The sequence below is a fragment of the Heterocephalus glaber genome, unplaced genomic scaffold (assembly GCF_053883595.1).
Source record: "Heterocephalus glaber isolate CG9 unplaced genomic scaffold, H.glaber_assembly_v1.0 deba00001610, whole genome shotgun sequence".
Taxonomy (NCBI): domain Eukaryota; kingdom Metazoa; phylum Chordata; class Mammalia; order Rodentia; family Bathyergidae; genus Heterocephalus; species Heterocephalus glaber.
This window is the reverse complement of record NW_028258381.1, coordinates 15,314,522-15,332,014: the sequence shown is the minus strand read 5'-3', so window position 1 is coordinate 15,332,014 and position 17,493 is coordinate 15,314,522. Positions and strand designations below refer to the sequence as shown.

General features: G+C 55.4%; 1 protein-coding gene across 1 annotated transcript in view; it reads right to left on the bottom strand.

Annotated features, from left to right (window-relative positions):
• Window positions 1-1,069: 1,069 nt before the first annotated feature.
• The window catches only part of Nudcd3 (NudC domain containing 3), a 94,026-nt gene continuing 77,602 nt past the window's right edge, over window positions 1,070-17,493 (bottom strand). Inside the window, exons 4-6 of the mRNA XM_004839911.4 lie at window positions 17,305-17,448; window positions 8,351-8,539; window positions 1,070-3,197 (exon numbers count right to left, since the gene is read on the bottom strand). Coding sequence (XP_004839968.1) covers window positions 3,087-3,197; window positions 8,351-8,539; window positions 17,305-17,448 — 444 coding nt within the window. The 3' untranslated portion in view covers window positions 1,070-3,086. The remainder of the gene's footprint in view (window positions 3,198-8,350; window positions 8,540-17,304; window positions 17,449-17,493) is intronic.

Here is a 17,493-nt window from a genome sequence, read left to right as displayed (position 1 = left end):
TCATGAGTTCAACCTGAGGACACAGAATATTCTTTTTTTTTGGTACTGGGGCTTGAACTCAGGATCTTGTGCTTTAAATCTCCGGCCCTGGAATATTCATTGTCTTCTGGCCCGAGAGCACAACTGTCTCTTCCCAGGGCTGGCAGGGTGCTGGGCTGGCAGGGTGCTGGGCTAGCAGTCCACGTCTGCAGGGACTTCCGTGTCCAGGGGAAGGCTCCCAGGCAGCAGGCAGCCCCCACATCCACTGCCAGACTTCAGCCAGCCATGGACGTTGGCCTCAGCTGGCCACCAAAGTCCCTTGTCTGAGGGACACCACTCTGAAGCAGGCCCCAGCGAGGAGCTCGCCGAGGGCTGGCCAGGCGTGTGCCAACAGCGCCACCCTCTCTATTCACTTTCAGAAGGCAGCCACCCGTCCCTGGCTGAGGTGGCTGCCAGCTGGCCTGAGGCGGGTGGAGCAGATTTGAGGCGGGTGAGGGTTTGTTCCCCAGGCGCAGTGTTCTGGCCAGTGCGTTCCCTTTGCAGCAGCTGATGCCTCCTGGACACATTTCTGCACCACACACTTGGCTGTTCATCCTCCCACACCATGGCCACTGCTGCAGCAACTCCCAACCCAGGTGCTGTCCCCAAGAGAGCAGGCTCAGGAGACAAGACGCCCTGGATGGGGGGCAGCACAGATGGGGACACCCAAGGTCTGGCGGGTTCCAGTCAGGTGGAAACCCCACGCACCCAGGCCTAGGGGGGCTTGGAGACCAAGGCCTGGGGGACTCCAGCAGGGTTGTCCAGGGTTCTACGCTGTCCCTGAGCCTTCAGGGACAACATCACTCTGGAGCCTGTGTGTGGCAAGGTCAGATCTATAGCTCCGCCCTTGCCCCATCAGAAGCTCACAGGATTTCTGAGCTGCCATGAGGTCCTGCCAGGGCTGCAGGCTGGTGGGAAACAGCCCCTCAGAACCCCCACCCCCCAGCACTGGTGCTGGCTGTGCACGGGGCCAGAGACCTCATGGCTCAGAACCTTGTTGAGGAATGCTCACGGGCTGAGCTGCCCTAACAGCAAATGTCACACACAGACATGCTTAGATACAGGTTTATTGCAAACTAACACCAAGGAACTGAAGCAGCTTTGCAGGCTGGACATCCCACTCTCCGGGGCCCCTGGACAAGGGGGATGAGTCAACCCGCTTTTCTCGGACCTCAGCTGGTGGGACTTAGTGGCCAAACTGCAGCTGTTGTGTCTAAAAAGAGAAAACAGGCCGTGCGCCAGCTACGGACAGACACTGGTCTGGCCCAGAGTGGCACCCCGGGCAGCGACCCATCCACCAGGCGCTGGGGACAAGCCATGCCGCGGGGGGGTGGGGGGGGTGGCATGGCAGGGCCAGATGGGGATGGCTGCTGCCGCCATGCAGCCCCAGCTTCACACTGCTCCTCCTGGACAGGGGCTTGCACTTGTGAAGCAGGGCAGGAAATGGGAAGAAATCCACACGGAGAACAAAACCAAGCAAGAGGAAGACACTGCCATGGAAAGGAACAACTCCACCTCTCCCCAATGAGGCACAGGGTTCCAACACTCTGTCACTCCTCGGGAGGACCAGCCACAGGTAGGGACGGGACAACTAGGGGACCAGGGAGAGGACAGCAGACACACCCACTCCTGCGCGCAGCAGTATGCAAACCTCAGGCTCCTGGTGGGAATTTCAGGAAAAATGACCACAACTTTCTCAGGGCCCCTGGAAAGTGACAGTTCTGTTCCCTGGCACCAGCTCCATGGCAAATGCGAGATGACAGGGCTCTCACGGCTGTTCCTCCCCTTGAACCACAGAACACCTCCCAGTTCACACCTCTCACGGGCTGTTTGCATCCCTGGGGCCCAGAAATCCCCTTTCCTGGCTGCAGAGAACCAGCTCTGGCTCCACAGCTAAAGATGGCTGCCCCTGGAGGGACATCCCACCATTGCACCCCTGGGGACAGCCCCTCCCAGCTCTCCCAGCGAGCAGGAGGCCAGGCCTTGCTTCTAGTGGGCTGCAGGTGGCACAGGCACGGAGACCTGTGCTGTGACCTATCTGTGTACCAAGGCTGAGAGCCAGGTGAGGGGCAGCACTGGGAAGAGGTGACACAAGTTCCTGGCTACAGGTGCACGGAGGCCCCTGGGACCACTTGGGTCCCTGGGTCCTGCCCCTTGGCCCAGTCTGCACAATCTGGCTGGAGAAGGGCAGCAGCTGTAGCTCAAGGCATGGGTGCAAGGCTGCTGGGGAGGTGCCCAGTCCCCGGGGACAGTGGGACAGTCTGTTGGCTCCAGGGACTGCTGTCTGGTGTCACCACAGACACCCCTCCTCCTGTGGCTGAGGTCCAGGCTGTGAGCTTGCTGTGGTCTCCTCCCGGGGGTGCCCAAGTCTGTGCCTGGCCAAAACCCCACAAGGATGTCTCCTGACAGCCCAGCTTGTGTGCCATGCAGCGGGGCTGGGCCTGGTCACTTCCATAAGAGCCTGGAAAGGCGGCTGCAGTCCGAGTGCAGACGGGATGCACTGTGGCTGGGTCCACAGCCGATGCGCAGTCCCCAACACCAGTGACGTGCAGGCGACACACCCCAGCAGACTTACAAAGAGCAAGGCGCATGTGAACACACCCCAGAAGGTGAGGGGCTCCGGCAGAGGCCAAGCAGCACCCCACAGCATGCCCCAGTTGCCCTCATGCAAGCACTGAGCTCCACACTTCAACTTGGCCTTGCTGAGGGGACAGAACTCCACACCCAGCCACAAGGACAGCAAGCAGAGGACATCAAAACAACAGCGAAAGGGGTGGGGTGGGTGCAGCCCGACGCAGCTGGTTGCTGTAGAGACAGTGTGTGCTCCCGGTTCTTGGGCAAGTGTTCCTCCTGTGTGTCAAACACCTTCCATCAGCGTTGGCCACAGCGGCTGGCAACACTGGCCCAGCACCTTCTCCCAACAGTCTGGCGGTGCGAGGTCAGGAGGGAAGGCCTGGCTCACCCTTAGAGAAAGGGCAGCTAGGAAAAAAGGAGAGGAGTGCATCCCTGGCATGCAGGGAGCTGAGGGGGGCGGCTGAGGACAAGGGCCATCCTTTTCCTTCCAGTCACTAAAACTGCACAGCCCCCGGGGAGATGTTGAACATGGCAGGGTCGAATCGCTGGCCTCGGAAGGGAGAGCCTTCAGCATCCCACCCCTTCTTCAGCATCTCATGGACTTTCTACAAACAGAAAACAGAGGTTAAAGATGACTGGCACTGCACTTTCTCCCCAGCAGGCTGACCGTGGGCTTGCCTTGGGGCACTCGATGGAGACTGCCAACTCCTCCGCAAGACCGTGCCCCATGGCCACAACTCCTAGGCCTCTGTCTGTGGACTCCAGGAGAAGGGTCCCCAGCCCACCCAAGGACACAAGTGAGGCACGCAGGTTCCTATCACTGATCAGACAATCCAGGTTTGACAGACTGTGATGCAGCAACCTCTAAATGCCTCCCTGGGGACACGGTCAGGGCTGGGGGACTCAGCTCCACTCTGAGACTGAAGCCCCCCAGGGTTGGAAGCAGACCTGAGCTGCGTGGCCAGGCTGGGGGCATGGACAGCCCTATGCTGGCAGGCCCTCCTGGCCTGGGTATGTGCCACCCATCCACGGCACAGCACGCACACCCGGGGCTGGGGGTGACCTCTCCTTTCTCTTCACTGTGAGAAATGAAAGTGAAGTGCAGGGGCAGAGGCCACCCTGGCCATGGAGTCCAAGGTTCCTGCTGCAGAAAGCTCAACAGGCAGGCGGTCATGACTCCTCTTAGGGAAGACAAGCGGAGGACAAGAGATTTGAGCAGTGGGGAAACTCCCAGTGTCTGTGGAAACCTCTGGGCTCTCAGTTTCAGTGTATTTATCATAAATAAAACACCAGGTTCCTGACAAGGGGCTTCCTTTTCTGTCTCCCCCCTCATTAGGACTGAACCAAAGGTCTTTTTTATTGAGATTGATCTATGCTTCCCAACTTCTTCTTTTTTCCTTAATACTTTTATTGGTACATTTTAGGTACACATTTATCATTGAGTGCTTGTACCTGTACATGATGCATCTTGGTTATTTTTTCCCCATTCCTTGTGCTCCCTTCACCCCCTCCACCCTTCCCTATTTACAAAGACTTCGTTTTCATTTTTTCTTTTCTCATAATTTTTCCTTTCCCTTCTTTTCTTTCCCCTGTCCCTACCCCTTTGGAACTTTTCTTCCTATTTCAAATTAGCAATTATTCGTTTTAATCATTTTAGTCCTTATTTACACTTTCAGTCTGACACACTAGAGAAACTATTCAGTATTTACACGTGTGTGTCCTACTTTATTTCACTTAAGAGTATGGCCTCAATGTGCATCCATTTAGCTATAAATGTCTCTTAGTTTGTCATTCTTTATGGCTGAGTAGTACTCCATTTAATTAAAAATCCACATCTTCTTTATCCAGTCTCCAGTTGATGGGCATTTGGGCTGTTTCCAAGCTTTAGCTATTACAAACTGTGCCGCTATAAACATGGGTGCACATATATCACTGTGGTATGATTCTTTTAATTCTTTTGGGAAGATAACCAGCAGGGGGATAGCTGGGTCAAATAGGACCTCTAGTCCTAGTTCTCTGAGGTATCTCCATACTGATTTCCATAGTGGTTTCACCAGTCTGCTCTCCCACCAACAATGGAGAAGGGTTCCCTTCTCCCCACACCCCCGCCAGCATTTGTTATTGGTTGATTTCTTGATAGCAGCCATTCTTTCTGGGATGAGGTAGAATCTCAGTGTTGTTTTCATCTGCATCTCTGCAATGACCAGTGCTGTTGCACATTTTTCATCTTTCCAACTTCTTACGGATAACAGATCAGTGACTAGAAAGACCAACTTGAGAAGGCTCTGTAGTGGGGCCTGAGAGGGTGGCACACACATGTGACTGGGATGAGGGAGGGGACAGGGAGCCCCTATGTGACCCTGAAGGCCCGGCCTCCACCTCTGTCCATGGGGAACATGAGGCTGGACAGTTTCAACCAAACCCAAGAATGGACCAAGCCCACATCCCAAGCAGGAGGCCCTGGCGCCCCTGAAACCAGGGACAGCGGGAAGCCCCGCACGAGAAGCTAAGCATGCCCTTATCAGTCTAGATCTTCGGATGGAGATCTGTGCCAGGGCCTGAGCTCAGACCTCCTGGGTGGAGGTGGAAAGCAGGCTTCCTGGGTGTCACCAGCTCTCCTGGTAACGCTGGCACCTGCCTGTCAGGGTGGTCCCACCAGGCTGGAGAAGAGGTCACAGAGACACATCCCTGACAAAAGGCCTGTGACTCCATACTCCCTTCCTTGGGGGAAGCCTACGCAGTGAAATTAAACTAGGGGCAAGATGAAGAATATTAAATCAGCTGATTCTGCAAAGAGGTGACCTCACAATGACACTGAAGACTTTAAAACAACATGAGTTAAGTGTTATCGCTTCAAAGTTAAAGTGCTTCAGAACACACAGCATCTGTGGCATTAGCAGCACAATTTGAAATCCTGGCAAATTTAGAAAACTCTTTTGAGTTCACACCATAAATGGGCATCAACACCAGGCACGCTGGTGACTGTGACTATGCCAACGTGCATGGCAGACGGAGGCTGAGAGAACCTGCCCCGCCTCCAGCCTCTCCCCAGCGAGGACCATGATCCTCAGCAAAGCGACCCGGACCTTACAGAACTCTTGGGAAGGTCCCTCTGCTTCCCCATGAGGCATCTCTCATGTCAAGGAAAATGTGGCCAAGCTGCTTCCTGGGGCCACGTGAGGGCATGGACCTACCTTTCTAAGCATGTTTCTTCATTCAATATAAAAAGGAATTTATCTGACATGGCACTCTTGGATAGTCAGGGTCCTAAGCCACACAAAGCCCAGAGCGAAGCTGAGACTGGCACAGGGACAACCACAGCCCCACAACTTGGGCTCATTGCCATCCGTGGCTTTGGGCTGGGCACTGGGGCTCTCTGGCTACCCAGGAGCAGGTTGGTGAGGGGTCATTCTGCGCCCCACCTATGCACTGCAGCCCTGGACTCCTGTGTGTCACTGAAGGCTCCCCAGGGCACCTTGCTCGGGGCAGGGACACATGTGGCAGCTTGCTACCTGGCCTGGCAAGTTGACAACAGAATTGATTTAGACGCAAAGCAGTCGTTCTAGACCATAGCACCTGAAGGATCTTCTTTGGATTCTTCTTAAGCTGCTGCCCAGTATGGACTCCACGGCTCCCAGCATGGGGCCACAAGCAGCAATGCACCAGGCCTGGGTGAGCCCTCAACGGCTCTGCATTTGGTCTCTGCTGTGGCCTGGGGGCCAAAAGGCCAAGAGGGGCCCATCACACTGTCCTCGTAGCAAGTCCAGCAGGAACAGTGGCTGCACAGAGGGTACATGGACAGCCACCCACCCACAGGCTATGGTGCCACCATCGCCTACCCCTTGAGCCGCTCCCGTCCCAGGCTGTCGGTGAGGGTCTTGGTGTGAGCTGGAGGCCAGAGCTTCCTTGGAGCTGCCTCACTCTGCTGCAAAGAGCAGACTGCCATGCTCTCAGTCTTGGGCCGCGGGCTGGGCAGTAGCCGCCAGCATGAGGATCCTCGAGGCTCCAGGGTCAGACCCAGAGCAGCTGCACAGGGGTCTGAGCTGCTCTTCGGAGAAGGTAGGTGTGAAGTGGCTGCACTCCAAGGACCCTGAGGGCCAACCCAGGCCAGCCCTCCCTGCGGATGCAGCACAGGGTCTGGCTGTGTCAGCCCTAGAGAAGGTGACACCAGGCAGCCAGAGGGTGCCAGCTCAAAATGCAAAGGACAGGGAGGAGTGTGGGGAAGGTCCAGGAGCAGGAGGGGAAGAGGAAATGGGAGGCAATGGGTCCAGGCAGATCCACTGTCCCCAGCCACTCCTGGTTTTGATTTGTATGTCCTGCAACAGATGTGATCTCAGGGAACTCAAGAGCGGGAGACGAAAAGAGCTGCAGGACACTCTGGCTTCTCCCACGTCTCATAGTGGAAGTCCACAGAAGATCTCACCAAGGCTTGACCAACACACATAGTTCATGCCACAGTGATACTCATTTTTAGTTTCTCTGTGACAGAAACTTGAAGCTGGCATCTGGGAAGGTATGAGGAGCCAGCCACCAGCCCTCAGTCCCACTGTCTTGTAGCACAAAGATCCACGTGCTTCTAAGGGATGTTTGGCAGGATCTCCTCCTAACCCGCCCAGGACAATGAGTATGTGTTCATGTCCTGAGTCAAAACAGACCCATTCCCAGAGGTCCCTTCCTGGGGACACAGGCTGACCTCAGATGGGGCCCACCCCCCCAGTTCAAGGTTCACAGACGGGCGGACGCGGTGTGACGCCACCATAGTCTGTCTATACCACTGCAGGTGAATGCCGAGCCCCCCACCATCACCCTAGAGCCCCAACACCTCCAGGCCAATGGATCCCATGACATGTCCTTTGACGTCACTATGGCCTGGGTGAAAGGGGGCCAAACCAAAAGGAACATTCTCTTCCCTGAAGGACCAGGCCGGGATGGGCAGGGCCAAGAGGGCAGAGAAGTCTGGGCTGAGATCTGGGGTCAAGTCCCACCCCTGCTGTCTGGACCCCTGGTTGATCCTGAATTAGGCCTTGAAACTCAATGCTACTGGGAAGACACATCATCTTCCCTGGGGTGCTGTGCAGGGTCCTCACAGGGGCAGGGGACATGGCTGTGAAGACAGGCCATGGCATCCAATGCAGCCACAGAGCACACAGCCCCGACGGGTATATGCTGCTCCAGAAGGCAAGGATGGGAAGACACAAACCACACTCTCACAGAGACCAGGGCCAGACACGCAGGCCACTCATGTGAGTGGCCCTCTGGAGACCAGCTCATGCCCCGCAGCTGACCCCTCCCTACCAACCCACACTATGCTGGGTCTGTATGCACCAGAAGGTGAGATAACCCGAAGGAAAGCAACTCTCCCTTCCCTATGCAGCAGCTCCCAGGGTTATTAAAATAGGAACATATTTATCTCATCGATCACACTCTCTGCCACAGGCAGACTGGCCCTGCACCATGGGGAGGCAGTGCCCCACAGCCCTGAGAGGGACCTAAGCTGGCCCTGTGCCCCAGCCTTCCTCCTCCACCTTGCTGATGTGGACGAAGTGGGGGGCCTCTCGCATGCACACTTCAAGGCCCTGCCACCTGGGGCTCATGGGTGGAACACTGTGCACACCTTCAGGTGGGGACCAGGTGACAGGGCACAGGATGGGCTGCACTGCGGGGGCCAAGGTGGGGTGACCCGTCTGCCCTGACCCCAGGGTCACCCGCTCCCTGTGAGCAGCCTGTCACCAGCACAAGGAGGGCATGGTGGCCATACCAGCTCGTGGCTCTGTGGCTTGCCCTGCAGCTTCTGGTGGTAGTCGAAGGTGAGCCTGTCCAGGACCGCCTGCTCCTCCTCATCCACAGTGGCCATGGAGCGCTCCTTGTTGATCTTGTCGATGTCGATGGGCTCCTCACCCTCCAGGATAGCATTCCACCAGTACTCGCCCACCTTGCTCAGGTTCACCTGGGACACAGAGCAGAGACGGGTGTGGGGTGGAGGCAGGGCCGTGGCCAGCAAACCCACGCCCACCCTGGGACTGGCCTTCTGTGTGGGGACAGAGTCTGCAGAGGGGCACAGCAGAGCCTGCCGAGGGAGGTGGCTGCAGGGAAGATGTGTCAAGACACAGGCGCATGTGTGGGGACACTTAGAGGACCCACATCCTGCTGGCACTCAAGATCCTCTTCCCAGGTCCTCGATTCTCAGTCAGGACAGTACACACACTTTCCCAAGAGATGCCCCCGCGGACCTGGTCCTGGGCCACGCAGAGCCTCTCTGGGTCTACCTGCCTGTCGGGCCAGCCCCACCAGTCTTGCCAACTACCTTTCTGGCTTCCAAGGCCACCACCCTGTCTCCCGCTGCCTTAGCGAGCAGAGAAAAGTTCCCAGGGACCCCCACCACTCAATGAGGCCTGGGCCTGTCCCCATTCCCTCTCTGCAGCCAGCCCTGCTGTGTGGGGGTCCTCCTTCCCAGCCCCTTAGGCCCTCAGCTCAGGGGGAGGCCCACTAGGTCCAGCCTTCCTAGACACCCACGGGACAGCCTGACGTACCCTAGACAAGGCGGCGGCAGCCATGAGCCCTCGGTGCCTATCTGCAGGCCTTGTCTCAGGGCCACACAAAACTACTGAGGGCATCTCGTGAATCTCAGTCTGTCCTACCCCTGTGGTGAGGGGTCATGGGGACACACTGGGAGTAAAGACACTAGCTGCATCCCTCATAGTCAGAGGCTGGGCTCACTGGGCTATTCTTATGATGGCAGCCATGTGACCCAGTACTGAAACGAAGCCCTCAGTCCTCAGAGAGGGGGAAAAGGCAACCAGGGCTGCTGAGCGAGGGATCTCACGTGGAGGAACTGCCACCAGGCTTCCCACTTCAGACAATCATGACACATGGCCAGGAGTGGCCCACAGAGGGGCCATCTGTGTGGGCATGGATGCTTTGTGCAGCCCCTCTACCCACCAGCCTACGAGCCCCTGCGACCCACACCCACCCACACCACAGCCCTGAGTCAGACCAAGAGTCAGCCAATGGGTGCAGTGGAGTGGTTTCCACAACCTGGAAAACTGTGCAGAAACTCACCACTGCAGCATGGCTCCTGGGACTGCGAGGGGGTAGGGACCGGGGACAGCACGCCACACAGGCCCCAGCCCCACCAGCGAGCACCTTGCTCGGCACCACCTAGTGCCACAGGACCAACCTTCATCACTGGACTCTGTTGGCCGTCAGTCGATGACTTTGCTTTTCATGAGGGGACCTAACCCAGCCCCAGAGACCCTGAAGCTGATGGGATGAAAACCTCCCAAGAGGGAACCACAGCGTGTGTTGCTTCTCTACCTGGGAGAGAGTACAGGTGCTCAGGGCATTGCAAATCGCTGGGAGGAAGAGCTCTTACGTCTTTTACTTTCATCCTCATAGGTAACTGTCCTTACTGGGAGCTACAGAACACACATACAGTATCACAGTATTAAAAAAACGGCAGACCCTGGAGGTCAGGCCTGTGCGGGACAGTCACTTAGCTCCTAGTGGGCTCTGCACAGCGCATGGACCAGACATGGGTTCACAGCTGGGCCTCCACTGCTGCCTCCTTGGCAGCTCTGTGGGCACAGGGCAGGTGGGCTGAGCAGCACTGGTCTGCCCGGCAGGCAGGAGGAACACATCTGACCACAGGCACACCTGCTGATCTGCATCCTTTTCATCACAAGCATTTGATCTACATTTAGATTACATAAAATTTATAATTAAGAGTTGATTCATACTCAAGTTGTTCCCAAAATACTTAAAAGTTTTCCAGCCAGGAGTACAGTACAGGCCTGTAATCCCAGCACTTAGGGAGGCTGAGGCAGGACAGCAAGTTCGAGTCCTGCCTGGGCAATTTAGCAAGACTCTCTCTCACAATAAAAATTAAAAATATAGAAAGTACTGGGGATATAGCTCAGCAGTAGAGCACCTTTGGCTTTGAGCCCCAGGGCCATCACCAAAACCAAACAAAATCAAATAAGTTTTTTAATATAAATTAAAACAGAACAGTGGCTTCTGCAGTCACATGTGTTAAATGTCACATGCACACCTGGCTGCCAAAGTATCAGGGCCCCGCTGCTCAAGTGTCAATGTGCACAGCACAGGTGTGTCCTGGTGGGAGTTAGGAACCACTCTATTTATAAATATGTTTGGCTTTTTTTTTTTTGGTTTTTGAGACAGGGTCTCACTATGTAGTTCAAGCCGACCTGGAACTCAGCCATCTTCCTGCCTCAGCCTCCTGACTGCCGGGTTTATGGGCGTGCACTACCATGCCTAATTTTTTTTTTTTTGGTACCGGGGATCAAACTCAGGACCTTGCGCTAGTGAGGCAGGTTCGGTGCCACTGAGCTAAATCCCTGGCCCTTGAAATGTTTCTAATTGAGGTGAAATTCACATAAAATTCTACCCACAAGTGAACAACTGAGTGGGTTTAGCATACTCACAGTGGTGTGTACCCATCGCCCCTATCTCTACAACCATCCCTGCCTTCTCACCCCGAAAAGAAGCCCTATGTCCCTTAGCAGTTGCTCTGCATTCTGCCCTAATCCTTTCCCTAAATGCCTCTTCCCCCACTCTTGGCAACTACTGATGATTCTGTCTCTAGTGATTTCACACCAATGGAACCTTACAGTGTGTGTCTCTCTCTGCGTCTGCTTAATCCCCTTAGAATGGGCTCCTCCAGGTCCTTCTGTGTCAGAGTTCTGCTCCTTTTCAGGGTGAGTAATATTCCACCAAATGGACGCATAGCACTCTATCCATTAATCCACGGATGGGTGCTAGGGCCGCCTCCACCTTTGGGCCATTGTGTTTTCAGCTCCTGCTTTCTTTTCTTTTTCTCTAAGCAATAGCTCATTTTTCCCCCCTAAGCAATAGCTCTTTTTTTTTTCTAAGCAATAGCTCTCTTTTTTTTTTCTAAGCAGCTCCTGCTTTCTTTGGAGTGTTTAGGGACAGAATTGCTGGCTCTCCGGTAATTCTTCGTTTAGCTTTTTGAGGAGCCTCTAGATCGTGCTCACAGGGGTGGCACCATTTTCCATCCCTACCAGCAGGCGCCAGGCTCCGATCTCTCATTGAGCTCACTGACACTGGGATCTTTCCCATTAGTCACCCTCAAGGGTGGGTTCGGCTGGTGCCCTGTCCTCAGCCTGACCTCGGGCCGGTGCCTGCTCCCCACCCTGGAAGAGCACTGGTGGCAGCACAGGCACAGGCTGCCTTCAGCTCATGTAAAGGCTCCAGAAGACGCAGGTCTCCTTTCCAAAGCTGTAGTCAGTACTTAGCACTCGTGGGCTATCTTCCACTACGCTTTCAGGACGAGCACACGAGCAAAAAGAGCAAGGCTGCCATTATGAACAAGACCACTACCTCGGCACTGGCCGTGGGGAGCTGCACCCCCCGCCTCATCCCCAGTCCTATCTCCTTAAATGGCCCCAAGCCCAGAGTTGTGGAGCCGACTGGTTTCTTTATGCTCTGAACACTCCCACGCTCCACACAGCGTCTGTTCTTTCCTTGGAGAGACACTTCAGGGAGGCACTGGACCTGGGACTTAACCTGCCAAGCCACTCAAGAGCTCTGACACCCAGGTGAAGGAATGTAAGCTGACAGGCCAGAGGAGAACAGGGGACATGTTCCTGCAATGGACATCATGGGCCCTAGCTAAAGGCAATACCCTAGGAAAAGTAGCTTCTCTTCTTTCTTTTCTTTGCAGTACTGGGGACTGAACCCAGGGCCTCACACATACTAAGCACAAGCTCTACCACTGAGCTACCTCTCCAGTCTTTTTTATCTTGAGACAGGGTCTCACTAAGTTGCCCAGGCTGCCCTCTAACATGTGATCCTCCTGCCTCAGCCTCCTGAGTAACTGGGATTACAGATTTGTTGGCCACTGCACCCAGCCAACCTCTGGCTTTTTCTTTTTAACGTTTTGTTACTTTGTGACAGGTCCCGTTTGTGCAGGTATGGTTTGCAGACAGTAAAACTCAACCTTGAGGGCCAGGAATTTAGCTCAGTGGTTCTGGCGCCTGCCTCCCAAGCACAAGGTCCTCAGTTCAATCCCCAGGACCAAAAAAAAAAATAAAACCTCACCCTTGAAGTCAGTGTTCATGAGCCACAGCCACAACCCCTTCACAGACCAGACCCCTGTTCCCTGCTGCCTCAGCTCTATAATGCGGGCCCCATGTCCAGAACGTTGTCCCCGAGGAATCACACAGCTCGAAGCCTGCGTCGCCATCCTTCTCCAGGCACGTGGGCCCTGACCCTGGCCAACCTGCTCCATGATGCAGGGTGCCACATCTGCCCATGGACGTGGGACACTCTTCAGCACTGGCAGTCAGGTCAATCTGTGCATCCCCATTTCTTCCAGGTCACCAGCGGGCGCACGCAACTCCTCCCGATGGGTTCCTGGCCTTGCAGTGCCACCCGCCTCAGATCCCTTCTGCATTCTCGCCAGGTCCAGCTCTCCTGTGATGCTAGGACCCATGATGCCAATGGCAGCGCCTCCCTTCCATGTTACCTGGCCATGGGCTCTGCCGCCTTGGACTCCATGCTCCTCGGGCCCAGGCAGCCACTCAGAACCATCCTTCCTGTGTCGGAGTCAGGAAGTCCCAGGTGAGCACAGTAGAGGTCACCACGACCTTGCTTCCCAGGGCACATCCTCACTTTTCAGGGTGACAAGATCCCAGGTTCCTCTTCCTCCTCCTGGTCCCAGACCTGCAGCCTTTTCTCTCAGAGGGGCCCACTGTGTCTGCAGCCTCCCAAACACGCTCATACCAGCTCCACCTCCGCACCCCATCTGTGCCAGTGACACGCCAGCAGCCCCTTCCTTCTGTGTAAGGAAACCTCATTTCCACTCAGGGAAGCAGTGTGCCCAGTCTGGAGGGCTGGACTCCTCAAAGCTGGCCAGTGATGGAGTGTGGGCCAGTGGGCATGTTGTGGGACCTTCCTTCCTCAAAAGGCACCTTACGCCAGGCATGGCGGCGCACGCCTGTAAACTCAGCACTCTGGGAGGCTGAGGCAGGAGAATCACTGCAAGTTTGAGGCCAGCCTGGCCTACATAGTGAGTTCATTGCCAGCCTAAACTACAAAGTGAGACCCTGTCTCAAAAAAAAAGAAGAAAAAAAATCAAAAGGCACCTTGGGCAATGGCAGGGGACAGGAGGGGCAACAGCACTGCTGCAGGGAGGATGTGGCCGCACAGGCAGCCGCCAGCTCCTAGGGACATACCACAAGTTGACACCGAGATGCCATCACCTGGTTTTCAGTGTTGTCAATGATTTTTTTGTAGCTTAACTAGCCTGGTATGGCGGCGCATGCCTGTAATCCCAGCACTCCAGAGGCTGAGGCAGAAGGATCACCCTAAGTTCAAGGCCGGCCTGGGCTACATAGTGAGTTCAAGTCCAATCTGAACTAAATAGCAAGACCCTGTCTCAAAAAATACATAAATACAAACAAAATTACAACACCGCATAAGCCAGACAGGACACAGGCTGTCTTGGACACTGCCTTTGGTGTAACCTACAGGTCTCAGCTCTTTCCCTAGAATCTAGGATGGAAATGATGTGAAGGACTGTAATTCCCAAAGGCGTGTCCTGGAGACAAAATGCACTGAGGCATCCAGAAGGGCTCAGCTATATCCCTGGCCCTTTTTGAGAAAGGGTCTCACTGACTCACCCAGGATGGGCTTGAACTTGTTGGGGCTGGGATTAGAAGCACGTGCCAATATGCCCCGCTTCTTTTCTCCTCTTTTTTTGGGGTGAGGGTGAAGGAAGGGTAGATTGAACCGAGGGCCTCATGGATGCTAGACAATGTCTCTACCGCTGAGCCACACCCTTTACATTTGATTTTATGTAATAATCCCCAGGCTTTGGCTCTTGCCAAATGCTAAAGTAATGCACTCTGCAATTCCCACACTGAAGACGTATGTGAGGTGAGCCACAAGGACAGATCACAGGCCAGGGGAGGTGGCCAGGCAGGGCAGGTGGCTCCCAGCTAAGAAAGGTCAACTTCATCCTCACAAGAAAGCCAGGTTGAACAACTAGGGTGCCCAGATAAATCAGCAGAGAACAGAAAATCTGAAATCCATGCTATCAGGGACAGGGGTGTGCAGGCACACACACCACGGCAACACTCGGAAATGCTGCAGCCCCCAGGGGTCCCACTGAGAAGCAGTGACTTCCGGAAGTCGACTCAGTGCAGGAGGAGAGAAGGGGTGCGGCTCATGTACAAAGCCTGCAGGGTTAAAAACTCACGCATGAATACACTGCAGTGAGGTATTAGAGCCTGAGCTTCAAGGGCTAATTCCTCAGAGAGCAGCATGAAGCTCCTTCGCCGTGTTCCGAGGCTGCGCATGCACAGTGTCAGCACAGGAGGATGAGGTGCGCAGTGGCGGGCGCCTCTTGTGCAGCCTCAACCAACCCTGCAGCAGCACAGTGCCCACGCAATGCGGGGGGCAGCCTGCTGGCTCCCCACCAAGGGAGAGACCAGGACAATGCACAAGCCGGGGCCAGCTCCTGGGTGGAAGGAGCCAGTGCTGTTGCCACAGCTGATTTTACATCTCTGTAACCAGGCGAGAAGCTCGCCTGAGTCAAGAAGTCTCATTTAACATTCGAAGTGTGGGAGGGAGGGAGGCAAGAGCTGTCACACGGTTTTAGCTGCCACCCCTGCCTGCCCTGGCTGTCTGGTGTGGGAGCCAGCACACAGTGCAGGCAGAGAAGCCATGGGAAGGCGCAGGAAGCAAGTGGCATGTGTGCTCGCCTTCAGCAGGTGAGGCGGTCAGAACCTCTCGCTGTGGGGTCTGGGGTGACAGGGATGTGTCTGGATGCTGCCCCTCCTCCTGGCAGCTCCAAGAAGAACCCTCCAAGTGTCTCAGGGCTGCTGTGACAAAAACAGACCAGGGTCTTAACACACATTCCTCTTGCAGTTCTCAAGGCAGACGACCAGAATCAAGGTGTGGGCAGGACCACGCTCCCCAGGAGGCTCCCTCTTCCGGCTCCTGCTTATTGCTGGCTCCCCCGGCTTGTGGCCACAGCACTCTCTGCCTAGTCTTCTTGGACACTGGGCTCTCCTGTCCTCACAAGGACACCTGTCCCTGCACTTTGGGCCCACCTAGATAGTCCAGGAGGCTCACATCTGCCCTCTTCAAGAAGAGGCCACGAACCCAGAAGGTGTTCTGGGGCCCTACTTACTCTCCTGGACCATCCTGCTCAGCGCACGGCAGCTGCAAACCCAAAAAGGCCCGCTAAGACCAGGTGCTCAGCCCCACGTGAAGGATGAGAAGCGGACACCCAGAGCTGGGCCCTGATCTGCACAAACCCCTCTCTGCATCTACCTGCTGAGCAGGGAAACTGGATGCCAGGTTTCATGGGGAAGATGCAGTGTCCTGAACAGGATCTTCATGAATCAAAATCTGCTTCCTAATTTACAGTATCACCTCAGATGTGATCAGAAGAAAAAATTGGCCCCAAAAGGTCATCGATAAGCAAACCTTGGCTCCCATAAACGGTAACTTTCTGTAACCTCAGGGCAGAAGGAGCTGGCAGAAGCAGGCAGAATCCTGCGGCCCGGCAGGAAAGCCTGGTACAGGTCGGCCCAGGCTAATGGGAGAGCCACAGGAAGAGGCCATGACGTGCTATGCGACTTATCTTTCCTGAGACCCTTCACTTTCCCAAGTGAGGCTGTTGTGGAAATGCAATGCCCAGCACTGACAGTAACAGCAGCTTTGAGGGACCACGGGAACCAACACAGGCAGCATCTCGGTGCCAGGGTCTTCTCCAGGCATGTCAGGGCTGGCAGCACACCGGAGATGCCTGTTGGCAGCAGAGCAGATGCCTTGGGCTGCAGCTGGCTCTGCTTCTTCCCTATCAACTCTCCATGCAGCAGGTGGCTAGCAAAAGTTAACTAAAGTACTAGTGGCAGCTGGGGCACAGGGTAGCCCAGAGAGAACTCATCGAGGTCGGGCCTGAGGAAGTCTGCAGGCAGATGGGGACACATCCAGCGTCCTCCACAGCCAGGATCCCCAGATGTCTCCAGCCAGGGGAAAAGGGGCAGAGTGCATACACTCCATGCCTAGGAGTGCAGCTCCCTCCTCAACCACTTTCCAGCCTGCATCATGCTGAACCTCCAAACCAATAGGTAAAGAGCCTGCAAGAACCTCACAGCTGGGCTTCCTGGCCCAGCCTCAGCCCAAACACACTACCACCCTCCCAGAGCCTGGGCTTGCTGGTGATCCTAACAGCACCGGTTGGCCCAGGGCACCATGTTCAATGCTGGCAGCCAGCAGTACAAGAGGTAAACATTCTACCACACCCTGTTCCACCTATACTTTACACAGAAGTGTACCAAACCCACAAGAAAAGCAACATGGCTTTGAAATTCCCATGAAGTGAGTCCCCTCAATCAACAAAAATCCTTAGGAGATGAGCAATGTAATGATAACCACATTTTCAAAGAAATAGTGTAAAGTAAAAGGACTCATCAGTACTTAGATAACAGTCCCTGCGGTTCTAACCCAGTGGTCACAGGTCCAGAGACCCATTACAGACAGGCTGTCATGAGTTGGGCGAGGACACTCCTGCTGTGAGGAAGCATCCTGCGGGGAGGGATGCACAGAGACGCGCCACCTGCTGCACAAGGCCAGGGCGCTCAGTCCTCAGCCTCACAGCTCAGAGCAGCCTGGGCAGGCTGGAGACCCGCCCAGAGCGCTGTGCCCAGAGGCCACACTCACCAGCACACACTTGCCCGGCTCCAGGCTCCAGAGGGAGCTCTCAGTGTTGATCTTGTGGGTGAGCTTCCCTTCCATGAGGACACGTTCTCCGCCCTCCTCTGCCATGGCCACGCGGATAGAGCCGCTGCTGAGGGCCACCGAGACCTGGGGACAAGCAGAAAAAATCATGTCTGTAAGAGTGGCTGCTAA